The sequence below is a fragment of the Diadema antillarum genome, unplaced genomic scaffold, assembly GCF_040938485.1.
Source record: "Diadema antillarum isolate AM-2024a unplaced genomic scaffold, OU_Dant_1.0 seq00000796_RagTag, whole genome shotgun sequence".
Classification (NCBI taxonomy): Eukaryota; Metazoa; Echinodermata; class Echinoidea; order Diadematoida; family Diadematidae; genus Diadema; species Diadema antillarum.
The window spans coordinates 232,951-253,330 of NW_027271681.1; the positions used below are offsets into that span (position 1 = coordinate 232,951).

The 20,380-nt window shown below is 38.2% G+C and overlaps 1 protein-coding gene across 1 annotated transcript in view; it reads right to left on the bottom strand.

Moving 5' to 3' along the window:
* Window positions 1-20,380, bottom strand: part of LOC139739333 (SEC14-like protein 2) — a 48,870-nt gene that overhangs the window by 10,673 nt on the left and 17,817 nt on the right. Inside the window, exon 4 of the mRNA XM_071649949.1 lies at window positions 2,655-2,717. Coding sequence (XP_071506050.1) covers window positions 2,655-2,717 — 63 coding nt within the window. The remainder of the gene's footprint in view (window positions 1-2,654; window positions 2,718-20,380) is intronic.

Sequence of the window (20,380 nt, forward strand, 5' to 3'; positions counted from 1 at the left end):
GTGGAATTAAAAGGTAGCAATAACGTTATAATTGTATCATTAAATGTCAGTACTGAAACAAAAGAAAGCTGACAATGGGCATTTAGCAATACTGACATGTGACCTGGATATCACACACTTAAAGGTCCAGTCTACCTTTGGGAGCAGTGATTGGAAAAATGTTCAAGATATCGCCTTTCATACATAATGTGTATCTTCTGTTGTACTACAAAACATCCTTCCATATAAAATTTTTGCAATAAAGCCTAAAATATAAGGAGATGTCAGCATTTTTCTCAATAAACCGTAACAGTAGACTGTTTAGTCTGGAAACATTTTTTATTATAACTATAGTTGACATTTTGCGTATCAAAAATGCTTAACATCGATTTCACTGATTCAAATTTTCAGTGGTTGTTTCTATCCTTAACCCACATTTCAGAACTATTTTAAAGCACTAATGCTGGGTTTTGTTTCAGCTGCAAATGGTATATAATGCCTTTAACACTTCATATTTTCTTGGCAAAAATGGCAAAATGCTATTTCAGTTATTGAGTACCCACAAAATATTCCTTCCTCCTTATGAGAATCAGAAAAGAAGAGGACTGTCTAAAACTAGTAAACATAACATAAAGAGCCATGGCTTCCTATGTGGTAAGAATTTTTCTGTTTTTCTAGTTGTGACAATTTTATTTCCTTTTAGATTCACTTGAAATATATGCCTGAACAAACTGTTTCTGATCACCATCTTTTATTAAAAGCAACTTTCTGTTTGAACAGCATTTCTCCCCCAGAGAGATTTACTTTTAAGCAAGTAATGTAAAAAAAAAAGAAACCAAATGATAGATTTGATATGTACTGCACTGTCGATCAAGCTTTGATATCTTTATTTACCATCATACATAAAAATGAGTAGCTTTTGTTTAACTACAATGCCTCATAGTTTTCAAGGTAAGACACTCAAATGGGGCACCAAATCGGGACATACTATCACAATGTTTGTGTTAATGATTTTTATCAGCTTGGGCTTCACAGGGAATGGAACACTAGTCAAGATTCATCTTGAAGTTTGATGATGAAATATGCAACTGAGAATCATTTCCCTGATTGACAACCGATTGTTAAGTGTGTGAAGTTGAAGCAGCAAGTGAAGAGGAAAAAGAAAAGGAAGGCATGTTTGGTAGCAATGGTAGCTCTTCAGTGAAGATTTCTATGGTATCTTTAAAATGTCAGAGACCCGTTCAAATGCTGCACGACAGAAGGGGCATTCGTTTTATCATTAAGTGTAGGTCTTGATCAAAAGGATTTGGCACCAAATCAAAATTCCTCTTGACCAGAAATGGATAATTATCTCACCTTGACCCAAACTGGACGATCTAGAGTGAATTGACTTTATTGTGACATCACAAAAAAACAAAACTAAATAACTGACCAAACTCTACCACCTGGTTTCCTGTTAGTTCACAATAGTATTACAACAACAACAACAACAAGTATGTTATGGCTATCTAACTTCTGCTCAGATAATGCTAGTTTCCTTTGGGCAATTCTGATTCAATAACATCAGATTTTACAAAGTATCCATGGGCTCTTTAAATTCCTGAAATAACTTCACACCTACATGAATGTCAATTAAAAAACAAAACTCTCTAGATATTAGACCACCTGTAGAGTCACTGCAATATGCCATGTGCAGGAAAAATATCTCTTCTATACATAGAATGCTTAAAATAAGAACAACCATTTTCATTGGCTTTTTACAAAATCCTCACCTCATCCAGTGGTTTCTATGACGACCAATGCACAAGCATGACTCTACTAGTCTACATTCAAGCCTGACCACGTCACAAGATTACTTTAATGTGGAAGTATACTCCCCATATGCAGGTCACTCGGAGGGAGCAGAAGATGCACCCATTAAAAGCCAGGCTGACATTTGCACGACTTTTGGCCACGATTTTGTCGTGGCAAGTCGTGACCAAAATTTTGAACAATTCAAAATTCTCATCCGGACATGGCACGCAGGTCACGACGGGTCTACGCACAGTTCACGCTAGTTTACGACTAGTTTGCGCACTGGCACGACTTGAGTCGTGCCAATGCGTGCCACAGAATCGTGCAAGTGTCAGCCTGGCTTTAATCTATTATGGAAAGCTAAATGTACATCTCGTGGCTTATCAGCCAAGGCAAATTGAGGATCATAGCAGATAGACAAAGTATCCATGAAAAAAAAACAAAGGTATATACATGTAGATGAGCACACAGACATATGGATAGATTAATAGATGGTTATAAATAGGAACACCTTCATGTTCATTACCACATAGACATTTTCAGTCTTGCCCATCACTCTCATTGACCAAGAGTAAAGAAGGCATATGTTATGATTGTTACAGGACAACTACAACCTACACTTTAAAAACGCATCTGACATTGAAAGGACAGCATATATGCTTACTATGCTGGTTGGTTTATACTCCTATAATGTTTTGAAGAAAAAGTCAAACATAATGGAATGTTTTCACATTCACCTGTCAAAGCAGACTTTTACAGTTGTGCATATATTTTTTTTTTTTTTTTTGGTAAGACTAATGAAGTTGTATTGTATTGGTTTACTTGAGAGAGAGCAGAAGAAACAGATAAATCGGGGCATGAAATTGCTCCCGAACGCTTACCTCTGGTGTCTTGAAATCTGACATGATCTGATCCACTTTGTTTTCTGCTCTCCAAATGACATCCTGCATTAAGATGAAAGAAAGGATCGAGTCCTCATGAAGCATTCAAAATCAGTTACCTGTCACTGCAATGATGCTTTAGAAATTACTCATACAATGTCGGCATAAATCTGAATATTTTTACATGATTGTATTCTACCTACTGTAAAGGCCATATATTCAGCTAGTCTAATTTTTCGCGAATCAGGATTTTCTGACAATTTCGCGAGCGGTTAGAATAGAGTACAGCGATGAAGTGAGAAAAGTATGTATTCAAGTCCCAATCATATCAAAGATTAGAGTTAATAATTTGGTGTGTTGTTAAATTTGTGAATGGCACCCAAGTTGCAAAATTCCTGAAAAAAAAAAATCTCGCAAACATGGCATATACAGTGATTTGTACCTCTTGTGATTTCACACATCATTCCAAAGTTTGGCAGCCCATAATGAATTTGGTAAAGCTCCATTTGCAGATTTTTGTTGTTGTTAAGTTTCTCACAGAATTGAACTAGAAATGTCCCTATGGGGACTGATGCCTCCGCCATAATGCATGATTCTCCCAATAGGTGTATAGTACAATGTCTTCACAATGTGTGATGACAGTTTCACATAACTGGCAAAATATTGAAATTACAGGTTTGTCAGAAATATCTTGAATGTTCACTTTCCTTGAACTGGGTTTGCTATAATTGTCTAAGAGTGCAGGTACACATATTTGGGGAATTGAGGATTTTTACTTCACTTCTAACTGACCCTTTTATAAGTTTATACATTGAGTAATTTTCAAGGTATGAAGAAAGAGTGTAATTACAGTACAAAATAGATTTTTTTTTTGCATTTAAACCTGACCTTTGACCCTTAACCTTTGACCTTTGACCTTCGGGCTGGAAATTTCCCGAAGAATCTCCAGTAGGTAATACATGTATATATTCAGTTTTAAAACTAATAATGCAAGCATTGCATATACTACTATATGAGGGAAAGTAAAATTTTGAGGAGTTGACTTTGACCTTTGACCCCTTGACTATTGACCCATGACCCCTAAGTTACCTAGATAATCCCTGTCAGTCAGTACATGCATATGTACCAAGTTCCTTGAAAATACATTGAACCATTTGCGAGAAAAGTGAAATTGTAACATTTTCACCTAACCTTTGACCTTTTGACCTTTGACCTTATGACATGAAACTCTCTCTGGAGAATCTTTACGCAGTAGTACATGTCTACACTAAGTTTCAAGAAAATACCTTCGGGCATTGCATAGATATGGGGGAAATAGCAACATTTTTAGCATTTGACCATGACCTTTTGACCTTTGACCTCTTGCCAAAGTCACTAAAATCTACTCAACTAATTGCCCCATCATACATCATCCTTGGACCAATTTTGGTGAAAGCTGCTTCATCCACTTTTGAGTTATCACGTAAACAGATAAATTTTAGGATTTGACCTTGATCTTTGACCTTTGACCTCTGTCCAATTTCACTAAAAGATTAATCAAGTCATTGTCCCATCATACATCATCCTCGGATGAAGTTTGGTGAAATTGGCTTGATCCAGTCTTGAGTTATCGTGTAAACAAATACAATTTCATGATTTGGCCTTGACCTTTGACCTTTGGCCTTTGCCCAATTTCACCCAAAATCTAATCAAGTAATTGCCCCATCATACTTTATACTTGGACCAAGTTTGGTAAAATTCCAGTCAATATAACTCAAGTTATCGCGTAAACGAATGCGGACGGACGTATGGACGGACGGACGGACAACCCGAAAATATAATGCCTCCGGCACCACTCCGTGGCAGAGGCATAAAAATAAGACTGCTGGTGACATCACAAGCTGTAGTAATCTTCTCATCCAGCGATGACTGAAACTTCAAAAATTCATAACTTATGAACGGATCATCGGATTTTCCTCAAACTTTCTTTGATACGTTCTACTAAAATTGTTGCATTCTCTCAATTCATGTGTGAATTTGTCCTTTAAAGAAACAAACAGTCAAGCCTGCCTAAGTTTACCTAACACAAGCAGGGATCTCGCCAGCGTATATCACCCTTGTCGGCCCCGACAAGTGTGCGGTTTGAAGAAGCAATTGCCGACAAGGGTAAAACTTGCCGACAAGGGTAACACCACGCGTGAACTTGCCGACAAGGGTAACTTGCTTGACGAGCTAAGTTCGGACCAATTTCTCGCCTTTTTCAGTCTTTATTATCTGGCTAGAAAAGAAGCTAGATGTTGAAAGCAGCAGCAGTTTACATAACTTATACAAGTGCAAAAATTTACCCACGCAGTCATCGCACCTATCACAACAACGCGGCTCAACAGAGCGACGTACTAGCTGATACCAGGGAGGTCTCACCTCCCTGCTGATACACACCACATCACACACTTGCTCACTCACATGCACTCTGATTTGGGATCCACACACACATGCACAAGCACCCAGCCGGCCACTTACAGCCGCCTGTGCGTGTACAACGATACAGTGTATTGTGAGAGGGAGAGAGAGGACGGAAAGAGAGGGTTGGAGGCCGAAGGAGGCTGAGGAAGGCTGACACGTGCTCGCTTGTTGTCACGCTTGTTGTCGGGTTACGCAAAAACAAACGATATGAAATGCATGCCCCCCTCCGCCAAAGGTTGTATTTTTTTTTTTTTTTTGGCTGCTTTGGTTTGTTTGTTAGTTTGTCTGCCTGTCTGTCTCTTTTTTCGCAAAATAAGTCAAAATTTGGGAACAGATTAGGATGAAATTTTCAGGAACAGTTGGTTGGTAAAATGGCGCAATGAACAGATGATTAAATTTTGATAGTGAGCAGGATTTATAATACCACCGAAATTCACCGCCAGGATCCAGGATCTTTAGACTTTGTTTCGTATATTTGAAAGGATTCGTATCAATTCTTTAGGAAGCTGGCCATCGGCAATGACGCAAAATTAGATGCGTTCAAAGCATTGCCGCAGAGAGAAAATTAACTCCATTTTTCGTTAAAAAAAGAAAAGAAAAAAGAACTTGCGATGGAGTAAGCAAATGCAAATTGTTATTTAGGTTTTGGTAGTTTCAGTGGGTTATTTTTTTTTCAATCTAAAAAGCCATGCGTTCCATTTTAGCCTTTTCAATTTCTATGGATTTGTAAACGTCATTCGTGAATATTCCATTTTCCTTCTCCGGGCCGAAATTTATAGTAATTCTGTCATGATGGTCTTTCAAGTTCAACGTATACGTAATGCTCCACGTGCTTCTGGCTTGGGTTTGTTAAAAGGTGGGTTAGGGGGCCTTCACGGGCAGAAAATAAATGATGATCATTCATCAATGTTCCCAGTTGGTTTACATGCTATGTACACGCTGTTTACGACCACTGAAGCAAGGTGGCAGTACGCGCGTCATTCTTTATCTGACACCTGGCTTTCGTGGAAATTTCATGGAAATTTCCACAAGCCATGATATCAAGTTTCCCCACTGCTTGAGGTCGTGCTTTTTTTTTTATTCTTCATTACGAACATCAATTTGTTCAACTTGAAAAGTGTAGATAATTTGCTTTGAGGACGTGTTTCTTTCTTCTTCTTCTTTTTTTCATTGCAGCATCGGTAACATTTTGTTTTGTTCATCGTCCCTGCATGGCAGGGGTTCATGGGAGGAGAACGATAGGAATGACTGGGGAGAAAATAAACTGAAAGAAGGAAGCATCTTTTGAGCGAGCTGTCTTTGTTTTTCTCTACACCAGCATCAGTTATCGCCACCAAGATTCATTTTTTTTTTCGTTACTCCGACAGATTAATGATAAAATGATGCTAGATTCTTTATTCTGAAGGTTCGTTAATCCAAAAATGATTAAGAAAAAATGTCCGTTCATTTCACGACGAAATCAGTTTTGTTATTTCGAACGTTCTGCCAGTGAAATTTCGGAATAAAACGACGGCACAAAACAGCGTGTTTTCGTACTCTAAGGGTCTGTTATTCCGACAGAAGTAGTAATGATGAAATAATAAATTGTAGATTCTTTATTCTGAAGGTTCGTTAACCGAAAATTGAATAAAGAAAAATGTCCGTAAATTTCAAAACGAAATCAATACGTCATTTCAAACGTTTTGCCAGTGAAATTTGGGAATAAAACGACTGCCCCAAAACACTCAGTTGCAGTTTTCTTACTCTGAGGGTTCGTTACTCCGACAGATTAACGATAAAATAATGCTAGATTCCCTATTCTGAAGGTTCGTTAATCCAAAAAATGATTAAGGAAAAATGTCCGTTCATTTCACAACGAAATCAGTTTTGTTATTTCGAACGTTTCTGTCAGTGAAATTTCGGAATAAAACGACGGCACAAAACAGCGTGTTTTCGTACTCTATAAGGGTCTGTTATTCCGACAGAAGTAGTAATGATGAAATAATAATAGATTCTTTATTCTGAAGGTTCGTTAACCGAAAATTGAATAAAGAAAAATGTCCGTAAATTTCAAAACGAAATCAGTACGTCATTTCAAACGTTTTGCCAGTGAAATTTGGAATAAAACTGCCCAAAAAACAGTTGCACTTTTCTTACTCTTAGGGTTCGTTACTCCGACAGATAAATGAAAAAATAATGCTATATTCCTTATTCTGAAGGTTCGTTAATCCAAAAATGATTTTAAAAAATGTCCGTTCATTTCACAACGAAATCAGTTTTGTTATTTCGAACGTTTCCGTCAGTGAAATTTCAGAATAAACGACGGCCCCAAAACGGTTACAGTTTTCTTTTACTCTGAAGGTTCGTTACAGCGAAAGAATAACGATATAATACTTTAGATTCTTAATTCTGAACGATCGTTAATCGGAAAACGATAAAGAAGAAATGAAAACGGTTACAGTTTTCTTACCCTCAGGGTTCGTTACTCCGAAAGAATAATGGCAAAATAATACTCTACATTCTTAATTCTGAATGACCGTTAATAGAAAAATTATAAAGGAGAAAATATTCGTTTATATCCAAATGAAATCAGTTTTGTTATTTCGAATGTTCTGCCAGTATAATTTCGGAATACAACAACGGCCCCAAAAGGGTGTTTTCTTATTCTGAAGCAATCACGATGATAGATGATAGATTCCTTTCTGAAGGTTCGTTGATCGGAAAATAAAAAATAAAAAATGTTTGTTAATCTTCGAACGAAATCAGTTTTATTTTGAACATTCATCTGTAGTACCGACCTTTGGTGTTGTTGTTGTTTTCGATTACAAACCCTCGAAGTACTCATGAATCGTTTCATTTTATGATTAAACAAACCTTCGGAATAATGACCATCATTACATTTTTGTATGATATCTCTTTGATGTCACGGCCAAACTACCGCAGTATACCCAGAAAGGAAAGTGCAACCATGTCCCGAAAGTTCTCGATCGCTTCTCGCGCATCTGCATGCAATAGGCCTACCACGTGGTCGAGCAGACGGCGAGAAAGCAACACGGCGCGCGTAGTTGCGATGCAGAGACGGCTAATTATTGCAACAGTGAAACAGGAAAGGCCTAAAAGAAATCGGAACCTCCACCATCGGCACCTACTTCTCTTTCATTTATTATTTAGAAACTGCCGCTAACAAAATGTATGGAGTTTCTGCATTGTGTCTGTGAGAATATGCCCCTCACAACGTTCATTACATCTCCATGAAAATGTCGCATTTAGTGGCATTTTAGCGGCGATTCATCTGTGTTGTATTGAGCATTAGCGAAGGCTTCCGCGCTTCGCGAGGGAGGGGGAACCCCCCTCCCGTACCCACCCCCAGAACAGCGCGCATAAATGCCGACAAGCGTGAAGAAATTCCTGGCGAGAACCCTGACAAGGCCAAAAATTAGTAAAGTCAAAGAAAAAGATTCATAATGGATGGATGTAAAGCATGTGATAATTCTATTGATTATGACAAAATTCATATAAGTGGAAGGATTTTTTTTTGCCAGTCCCTTTGCATTTGACTTGAACCCTGCTTTAACCTGTTGAGGACAAGTCCCAAGTACACTCGGGCAGGTGTCTATGGGAAATGCATGTTGTAGCAAAATCAGCCCGTCCTCAACGGGTTAAAGTTGAGGTTGACTGTGGCGCACATTCCCGCTTTCAACCAGGGCATTTAGTATTGTATTAGAGCTGAATAGGAAACCCTCTCTTTTGTGTTATGGGAATACAACTGTACCTCCTTCCTCTCTTTGTCAGTCCAAGTCTAGCATTTCTTCTTCTTCTCCGGTTCACTGCTGCTTGAAATCAACAACCTCAGCCATTGATAGAATGAAGGCCGGGTGGTGTCTCACAAAGAATTTAAGTTGATCTTTAGATTTTAGATCGAATCAAAAATTATGGCATGCTGCTGTGTGTGTCTTCAATAATATTCCAACTTCCTAATGAAAATGAACATTTTGGAGACTTTTCCATGCGGTCTTTCATATACAAAATAAAAAAATTGACAAAGAATTTTTTTTCAAAGGTTTGATAGTAATTTGAAATTAATTCTGAAAGGGTGATAAAACTAACCTGGGCCCTGTTAATCAAAAGATATAATCGATTTTAAATTTCCTTAACACACAGGCTGCCATAGACTTATGATAGAAATCAACTTTATAATAAATTTTAACTCTTCATAAAACATGGCCCAGGGAAACCAGTGACACACTATAATTAAGATGATCTTAATTTTAACGATCGACTTAAATTCTATGTGAAACACCCTGGTGTAACACTCATGGTTAGAACATGGGGGGGGGGGGGGAAACCAAGGTACAGTTTGGGCAAGATGTCTTTGTGTTTTGCCTCTCAATGTGTTCTCCCCTAACCCCGTCGCGGGGCGCTGTAACACAGTAACAGCGCCCCGAAGCAACCCATGCAATTTTAGGAAGCACTCAAATGCACTGCAACACGTAAACAACTCACCGCTCAAAAGGACACTTGGATTCGCAACGAAAAGCCACATGATATAAAACCATTATTGTTGAACAATAGAAACGACTATGTATTTCTCACCATTACCTCCGAAAACAAGATAAATAGTCATCTTTGAGACCGTCTAGTCGAGATACTGTCCGTTCGCCGTTTTGAACGTATCACGCAAATATACTGATCTGCGCATGCGCAAATGAATATTCATATTTTACGTCATCTGCCATATGTACAATGTTGCTCGTATTTGGTTCTCGGTCTCATTTAATAAAGGACACTTGTACCAATACGATAGGTATCATGGAGTTCAAAGATGCTCTAAGTGAAGTAGAGGAGGATGCAAAAAGAATTAAGTTCAAAGTGGAGCAAATAGAAATTATCAAGAACGCAGTGAAACAGAATGACACCTTCCTAATGTTGCCAACTGAGTTTGGGAAGAGTGCTTGCTTTGGTTTCATCACCAAATCTTGGAAGTTGGATAAAGCAGGGCTGCACACTAACCCATTTTTTTTTTTTTTTTTTTCTGCCGGTCCAACCTGTCTCTGTCGGATCAGTAAATATCCATTTTTCCTCCCCATTTTTGTACTGGTCGGAACAGAAAATTTACTGGTCAACAACAACCTGAAAAGGCATTAACTGGCTTGCAAATTTATTTTCATGTTTTTGTCGACAATAATATTACCTCCCCCCCCCCCAAAAAAAATACATTTTGCAAATAAACATATTGTAAACTCAAGTGCCTTGTTTACGGATCATTTTCTTGAGAAGGAACAAAAAGGAATCATTTGTGAATTGATTTGTTGATACGAAAAGGAAGTAAAAAAAAAGAAAAAAAGAAGGGACTGAAATGCGGCTTTTAACTTTCCCCCGAAAATTTCTTCCCGTATCTTGGCGTTCTTGAAAGTACACTGCAGGGTCGAATTTGTAATGCTTTGTACTCCTATCTCTTCTTCGTGTATAGAACCATTTTAAAAGAATTGAATGTTTGTGAATCAAAGTGTTAAATGATTATGAACAAAATCAGATTGTATAAAATGCGTTTGTGACTTTTTGTCAACATCGGCGCACGTAGAGTAACACGCGTTACTTAAGTTCTGCGCTTTTCACACTTTTGGTGCTCAGCTGGATTGTAATGATTATATGAATTATTTTTGCTGTATAGTATTTTCTGATGCACGTGCCAGAAGGGGTTCTTTATTTTTCTCCCGATAATCTTTTCGCATTTGTGCATGCGCTCTTGAAAGGTATATACGGCAGCATACGGCATCAGGGTCAAATTCACGATTCTTTTTGCGCTTATTTCTAACTCAAATATCAGCGGGATTGTGACGATTTCATGAACTTTACTTCGGATCACTGTACGGATGTAATCTGTTGTGATGAACACACCAGAATTGTTGACAATGCACCCTTTATTTTGCTCCGGTAATCTTTTCGCATTTCGTAAATGCGTCCTCTCGGATTAGAAGAAATGATACGGCCGAATTCATGATTCTTTTTGCACCTCTTGTTCTCCTCAAACTTCAACGGGATTGTGATGATTTCATGAATCATTTCGGCTGTAATTTTTATAATGCACGCGCCAAAAGAGGTTTAAAATGTGTCTTATTTTTCTCCCGAATTTGTGCATGCGGTATGCGTTTTTGAAAGATACACAGCATGCAGGGCCAAATTCACGATCCTTTTTGCGCCTATTGTTTCCTCAAATTTCAACGGGATTGCCATGATTTCATGGATTATTATTCGGCTATAATCTTAATGATTCACGTGCCAAGAGGGGTTGAAAATGTGTTCTTTATTTTTCCCCGATAAAATCTTCGAATTTCGTAAATGCGTTCTTGAAAGATCATAACACGGCCGAATTCATGATCCTGTTTGGGCCTATCAATTTAATATCAGCGGGATTGTGACGATTTCATGAATTCCTACGGCTGTAATCTTTTACTTTGCACACACCAAAAGGGGTTGAAAATGTGTCCTTTTATACTTTTTACCGATATTCTCTCCCACATTTCGTAAATGCGCGTCCTCTCGGATTAGAAGGTATTCACGGCCGAATTTATGATTTGTTTTGCGCCTATATTGTCTCCTCAAACTTTAACGGCATCGCGGTGATTTTATGAATTATTTCGGCTCTAATCTTTTGTGATGCACACACCAGAAGGGTTGAAAAAACATTCTTTATTTTTCTCCCGAAAATCTCTTCGGAATTATTCATGCGTTTTTTGAAAGACAGTATTCAGGGCCGAATTCGATATCCTTCTTGCGCCTATCGTTTCCTCAAATTTCAACGGGATTGCCATGATTTGATATTCGGCTGTAATCTTTATGATGCACCACCAGAAGGGGTTGAAAATGTGTCTTTTATTTTTCCCCCAATAATCTCTTCGCACTATTCGAATATCACGATTTTTTTGCGCCTATTTCTATACCTCAGATATCAGCAGGATTGCGATGATTTCGTGAATTCTTTCGGCTGTAATCTGTTGTGATGCACGCACAAGAAGGATTGAAAGTACATAGTTTTTTTCCCGATAATTTCTTCGCATTTGTGCATGCGTTTTTGATAACCAACATGGCATGCAGGACCGAATTCAAGATCCTTTTCGCGCCTACTGTTTCCGCAAATTTCAACGGGACTGCGATGATTTTATGATTTTATGATTTTTTATTTTTTATTTTTTTCTCGTCACATTTTGTGCATGCGTTCTTGAAAGGTAAACAACAGGACAAATTTTGTTATCCCTTTTGTGCCTATCTTCATTATGAGACCATTCTGAAGGAATGAAATGAAAACAAACGCAATCAGATCTTTATACTGCTGTAATTTTTTCAATTTTTCTAAAAATCTGCACAAGTAAACTCGTTCTATCATGTCATCTGCCACGCTGCTGCAAAGCCGGGATCGGATCATGGGTTAAAAAAAGGCACGAGTGAAATGACCACAGAAATGCGTGCGCCTCTACGAATACATACTCCTTGTCTGATGGCATGACCGCCGATCGCAAGCAAACGAACGATGTAAACGCGTTGGGGAATACCGGCATGCATTTCAGCAGTATTGTACATACACGTATGTATAAGGCTTAAAAGGGTATTGATCAAGCAAGACAACATTAAAAAAAAAAAAAAGCCATGGGGAGCAATGGAATACAATCCCAATGACCATGTGGATGGATCTGAAAGGGTTAATTTCTAGTTTTTCATTAACCAATCCATTATGCCTTTAAGATGAAAGCCAATCTAAAATTTTATCAATTTCACGACAATGATAAAAAAAATCCAGCAGAACAGTGCAAGAATGATAAAAATCGGATAAAAATAAGGAAGTTATGACATTTGAAATTTCAAAAATTTTCAGAAGACACTTCTTGTCCCATTGCTATGAATGAATGAATGAATGAAAATGAATGAATACTCAAGAGTCAATTTTATTTATCTGTATGTCACAGTACATAGAAATTTAGCTTCCAGTTCTTCCAACTTGTTACACACAATAATTATGAAACACACACGCACGCGGACACACACACACACATACACACAATCAAACAGAAAGTGACAAGCCTGACAGAAAAAGAAAGACAGGAAGGATCTCCTCTCATGCGATAGAAGTCTTGGGGGGGGGGAAGGTCTCTCAATAAATAATCAAACAATTCTCAACTATTGGAAATAAACAAAACATGTATGTAACAGAAGTGTATTCAATTCAAATCACAGTAGAAAATGAACATGAAGCAAAAATGAATATGAGTCCCCAAGAAGCAGAGCTTGTGAGTGGAGCCCATTGTGAATGTACAACATTTAATAAAACTATAATGTACAGTGTGAAAGGAAACTTGATCTACATAGATGAGACATCCGGGGCATTTCCTCTGCAGACTGGGGAAAAAAATAAAAAAACAAAACAAAACATACCCTCTATCATGAAAATCACCTATTATTTTCTTAATCCTTCACATCTCCAGATGTTCATTATGTGTGCACTTCCTTTATTGCAAATAAATAATGAACCACACATTCGAAATGCGCTTTAAAAACGAAATAAATAAGTGCCGGTAGGCCCGATAGTAAATCATCGCCCAGCATGCATTCTATTTGTTACGTCTCATGAATATTCATTTCAGTTCTCAGCGAGCCGTCCGGTTTTTTTCCACACGCATACATTGCGTATTACAGTATGTGCTACGTTTTATCCATATTAGCGCATGCGCTGTGTAAGTCATACTACAATACGAAATGCGGTAGGACTATAAAAACCTCGGATAAACTCTTTCACAGGGCTCTCAAAACAGATCATATTGTAAATCGACTTCGCCTGCCGTGATTGTAAGTATCTTATCTAAGAGTAAGGCCACTAATTTCGGTATAAAACCCTCTATTTTGGTCTCTGGTCACGTAAATGCTTAGCCATATCAGGTGCTTCCGTGACAGGATAGGTTTGCTGTGCGACCCCTTTACGGTACGTATTTGTCCGTATGGGGTCGCTGCTGCGGTTAGTTCTCCCCATGTGTCCCAATATGTCCCTTTGTGTCAAGGTGTGTTGTCCCATGCCCAGTGTGATTTGTCAATGTATTCCATGTTGTCCCAGCTGCGTCTCAGCATGTCATCCAGATGTATTCAAAGTTTAATCTTGAGTTCTCCTCCTCCTTACAGTAGCTGCATTCAGACGAAGGCAGTTTTGGTCGGAGTAACTTCGGAGGAAGGGTCGGAGGAAGCTTGGTAGGAGGAAGGTTGGAGGAAAGGTCGGAGGGTGGTCAGAGGAAAGGTCGGAGGAAAGGTCGGAGTAGTGCCCGTCTGAACAAGGTCATGGTAACTTCCTCCGGTCGGGGAACTTACCACGACCTCTTCCTCCGACCAAGATACTCCTGAGTTTTTTTCAGGAGTATCTCGCTACCATGACTAGCCGGTCGGAGTAAATTGCCCGTGCGGACAAGCCCTCAGAGTTTCTATGACCTTACATACCTTACGACCTAAGTAAAACTTCTGAGGGCAAATCACAATGTTAACATTTTACGAGTAGGGCCTACACGTGCGTATGCAGTACAATTCTAACCTAGCCGATCGCGACGAAGAAGCTAGCACTCAGAAATTCTCATCAACAAGAATGGAGAAGACAAATGCCGCTGGTAAAAAACAATCGTATGCTCGTATGCGCTGGCGCTACCACTTCCGGAAGTTACAGCGACCCTCCACGGTGATCCCCACGAAGGCCGTGGTAAATCGGTCGGAGTTTCTTCCCACGACCGTCGTGTGGACACAGGGTCATGGTAAGACTAGAAATACGTCTGAACATGGCTAATGTATGTGTTTTGGTTGGGTATGTTTGATGCAATGAGTGAAAGATACTGCACAGGTTCTGCAATGTGGACAGTATTGTAAAACCAGAAACATTCACAGCATGAAATTTTCACGAAATGGAGCTGACAGCCTTTTTCGCTGCATGAAACTTTCTGCAAATTGTCACTAGCATTCAATGCATTGTGTAGACAAAACCTTTTGCATGCCTTTTACTTTTGCCAATCTTGGCTCCTTGCAAAATTTGCAACAGTTTCATGCTCACATAAATTTTGGGCTTTGCGGTACTGTAAAAGTGGATATTTTTGCGCAACTAATTTTTCGCGTTCGGCCGGCAAAGAAGAGTTTCGCCTGTTTTTAATTCCGCGGAATCAAGACATCAACTACTGGAACACATGGCAAGCAAACATTTTCGCGTGTTTTTTATTTTCGCCCCAGTTTCTGGTTGCGCAAAATGTGCGAAAATTTCAACACCGTAAAGCCACTTTTACAGTATGTTCTTGTGCGATAAGCATGTATACATATGTATGTGCCCTCGCTTGTCAAAAAAAAAACAACAACAACATGATAATGTATTCAAAGTTCAATGTATTTAAAGTATTCAAATATGTCGTTATGATTGTAGATGCATAACCTATGTTTAGCCTGTGTCCTCTGAACAACCATTAACCCATATCAGTATATTGTTGAATTACTTACCGGGAACATATCTTTCCTTGTTCTTCAACTTTTATACGTACAACTACATGTATACAATGTGTGTAATTCTCTTTATATATCCCTCTGCGCCTCAGAATAGGCCAATAGATCGATGGCACATTACAAATGCTGTACTTATCATTATCATAATTTATCATTATCATTATTATTATTGTTATTATTATTATTACTATTATTATCATTATTATTATTATTATTATTATTATCAGTATTATTTTCACTATGAGTGTGAATGTGTAGTAAGCTCACAGAGCATTGCATGGCAGAATGAAGTGATTTGAAAAACTGACGTGTCTGTCTACATTCTCAGTCATAGCATTCAACGGAGGCACAATCTAGTGCACAATGATTTACAAAGAATAAGAGGACATAACAAACATTGTGGCTATTACTGTAGGCCTATGCGCCATATATTTAGCGAGTCTACATATTTGCGAATCAGGACTTCAAGAGGATTTTTCGAGTGGTTGAATTCGTGATCTTGGAGTACAGTATACTGAATGGAGGAATGTACAGTCAAACTCGGATACCTCGAATTCGTCGGGACTGAAGAAAATGGTTCGACGTACGCGAATTTCGAGGTACGCGTACGTCGAATTTTCTTCGACTTATCCGATGTTTATCGATGTTCGACGTTTATTGATGTTCAACATGGTGTCTGTTATAGTGCCTACTGATTGTTTGCATGCTTGTCAACTTGAATTGAATCAACTTTTATATGAATGAATTGAGTGAAAATCGGAAATGAAATCAAAATTTCAGAAATAAAGATTTTGGTGGCCCGATCGCGCCACCAAAAAAAAAAAAAAAAAAAATCAGATGTTTGCCTTTACTTTTGAAAATGAACAGCGGTAACAATCGGCTACGTAAGATGCTAAAATAAATGTCAGGGGTTTGCGTTTAATTGTGGAAATGAATGACGGTAATATTCGACTCGGTATGATACTAAAATAAATGTCGGATGTTTGCTCATACTTTTGGAAATGAATAACGATAAAACTCAGCTCCGTATGGTGCTAAAACTAATGTTAGATATTTGATTTTGCATTCGGAAATGAATAAGGATAACATTCGGCTCCGGATGACGCTGAAATGAATGTCGAATTTTTGCTATGACGTTCGGAAATGAAAAACAATAACATTCAACTCCGTACGATGGTTAAATAAATGTCGGATGTTTCCTTATACTTTCGAAAGTAAATAGGAACAGCATTCGGCTCCGGAAGATGCTAAAATAGATGTCAGATGATCGTTTTTATGTTCGGAAGAAAATAGCAGTAATATTCTGCTCCATCATGTCCATATGATGCTAAAATAACTGTCTGATGTTTGCTTTTAAATTTCGAAATGAATAACAGTAACATTCAGCTGCGTTTAATGGTAAAATTAATGTTTGATGTTTGCTTTGACGTTCGGAAAAGAGTAACAATAATATTCAACTCCTGACAATGATGAAATAAATGCTGGATGTTTGCTTTTACGTTTGAAAGTAAATTGCAATAACATTTAGCTCCGGAAGATGCTAAAATAAATGTCGAATGTTTGCTTTGATGTTCTGAAGTGAATAACAATAATATTCAACTCCGTACGCTGATAAAATAAATGCCGGATGTGTGCTTTTACGTTCGAAAGTAATGTCAATAGCATTCAGCTCCGGAAGATGCTAAAATACGTATGTTGAATGATTGCTTTTACGTTTGGCATGTTTGGAAGTGAACAGCAGTAACATTCTGCCCCATACGATGATAAAAAAAATATTGGATATTTGCTACGGTACATTTCGAAATAAATATCAGTAACATTCAGCTATACGTTTCATGGTCCAAAATGTCTGATGTCTGCCTTGACGTTCAAAAATGAAAAACAGTAACATTCGGCTCCGTGCGATGATAAAATAATTGTCAGATGATTCATTTTACTTTCGGAAGTGGACAGCAGTAACATTCGGCTCCGTTCGATAATGAAATAAATGTCGGATGTTTGAAATGAATAACGGTAATATTCTGCTCCGTACGATGCAAAAATAAATAACAGATTGTTGCTTTAACATTTGGAAATGATTAATGGTATTAATCCGCTCAGTTAGATGCTAAAACAAATAGCGGATGCTTGCTTTCACGTTTGGAAATGGATTAGGATAGTATTCAGCTCCGTAAGATTCTAAAATGAATGTCGGTTGTTTGCTTTTACATTTAAAAATGAATAACGGTAACTTTCGGCTTTTTACAATGCTAAAACAAATGTCGGATGCTAACAAATGTCAGCAAATGCTCCCATTTTCTCATTTCAAACGTAAGTTTTGACCTCAATATAATGGGCATCAACTTTTTAAATAATCTCTACGCCTATTTGTCAAATCTTTAAACACAGAGTAAGATGATTGAATTTTCTATTCATTTGTTTTAGACATGGGAATCTGTATCACTTCAATAATGCTTGATATTAATTTGTCTATGTTTAGTAGGACCGATTTAGTTTTTCTAATGTTTTTCCTGATTTTTTTTTTTTTGTTACCAGATTTTACTTTCGACCACCAGAAAATAAAAATCAATGATATTGGTGGCCCGATAAAACTTAGTGCGGAGCCCTGTGTATTCTATTCTTCATTGTGATATACTACCAGATTTTCATAATCGCATTGCTGGAAAAAAAAAAGTTTCAGTGCTTGCGTTCTCGGGGAAGTAAACTTCGTGAAAGGCAAAAAAAAAATAGTTTAAAAAAAGGCACTACGAGGGAGATTGATGTTTTGACAGTGGAGCGTGATTAATGGCAAAGATATAACTGTCAACGTAAGCAGGTGCGCCCCGACGGCTGAGAAATCTACGCGCACGGTATGACTGTCTCGATCAAAAATCAAAACACAGTGGTTAAAGAAAAGCAAATGATGGGGCAGCGCGTAGTGCTATCGTAAAGCACTCCATTGGCACGGGTGCTATGTGCATACCATGTACGTGTGTTGGTAGGTGTTGGGGATTTTCCTTGTCAGCTGTGTATCGGGTATTTCTTCTTGGGCGCGCGATTGTTCTGGTCTCAGAATATTTACAATCGAGTGTGAAAACATTTGTGACATGTCTTCGCTGTCCACGCGCGCTTAATCGGAGATGCTGAGTGATGTTTGCAATTTCGATTCGAGCAACATGCTGGGAAAAACAATAAGTTAATTAAGATCGGGACATTAGATTTCCCTTCAAGGTAATCGAACTTCGAGTTATCTTTTTTCGAGCTACGCGAATTTTAATACACGGAAACTCCATCGGAACAATCGGGACTTTCATTTTGCCCCCGAGGTAAGTGATATTCGGCTTATCCGACGTCGAGGTATCCGAGTTTGACTGTATGTGTGCACGTCACATTCATGTCGGGATCAGAGTCAATATTCTTGTGTGTCTTTAAATTTGCGAATAGCACCTGACTCGCGAAATTCGCAAAAAACAAAAACCTCGCAAAATATTTGGCATATACAGTACCCTGTACCTCAGTCGATAGCGCTTCATGCAAACTATCCCGCCCACAGAGCTGGCAGTGAGCAGGCTTTTTACAGCAGAAGAATGCAAACTATTTGAGACCATACTGTCCATGGCACATTGTTGGCATCATGACAGATCTGTATGAATCTCTCTCTTCTTTTGTTCTTTTCGCTTCCATAATCATGAATGCAAATATTACATTTCATGCCATGCCACTTCACCACAAAATTCCAATACATGGATATGCAACAATGGGCATTGTGCTATTCATCAATTATAGGTATTTTGTGTTGTTTTGTTTTTCACTCAGTAAGCCCTTTTTCTGTATTATACAAATACAATTCATATAATGTGGAGGCAGGGAGTGGCTTAGAAAGGGACGTGACATTACAAAATATGTGATGTTATATTGCCTACTAATTATGTCATATAACAGAAGGGTGTGTGTATCTTGGAATACCATCAAACGTGACATTTCCCAGCCGGTAAGATACAAACACGCCATCCCCATTACATGAAGTGATTATATACCGGTAGTCAATTCTTGATGAGTACAACATCACGACCAATTCCAGCGAGCTGATGTTGTCAAGATATCATCTAATTTATGAATGAGTCGGTGTCTTATGGTCCATGAATTAAAGGCCATTTGCGTCATCGGCTTTTACGTTCCTACACTTTTTACTGCGTGATCTAATTTTCCCCCGCACTGGATTTTTTTAGCTCAGCGATAGAAGCCTGTAGCAAATCTTGAGCAGATTTCTGAGTTGCCATGGCAATACTATCATAACGGAACAATACAACTACAACAGCAACAATAGATTCACATTCTAGGCTCCTACATCACAAAGCTGCTGAATCCCGAAAGCCTCTGTTAAAACTGTATCATCAAACCATCATGCAAATGATAGGAGAAGATCCTGTGTTCCACTTTGAACTGGTGACTGAAATTTGAAGCTGGAGAATGAAAAGAAGAGAAAGAAGTTTCTTATCCCACAATGCGAGAGTTTTGCCATTTTTTAAACAGTGAGACTTCATGTCCTTAGCACTGGCTAGTGACAAAGGAATTCAATATTAACTTTTGAATGAAGTCTTAGACATGTGAGGATATTGTTTACCCCACATATTTCACAAGTATATTTTCCTAATTGGGATTAGTACGACAACTTTTAAGTAGATAAGAACTACATTGCATGAAATGAGAAAGAAGAATTATCACTTTTTTTAGTTTTTTAGAGTTTCCATGTTTGAAGGCAATTATAGCCCATATTTAACCAGGAGATGTGCTAGTCATGTGATCATTTATACTGC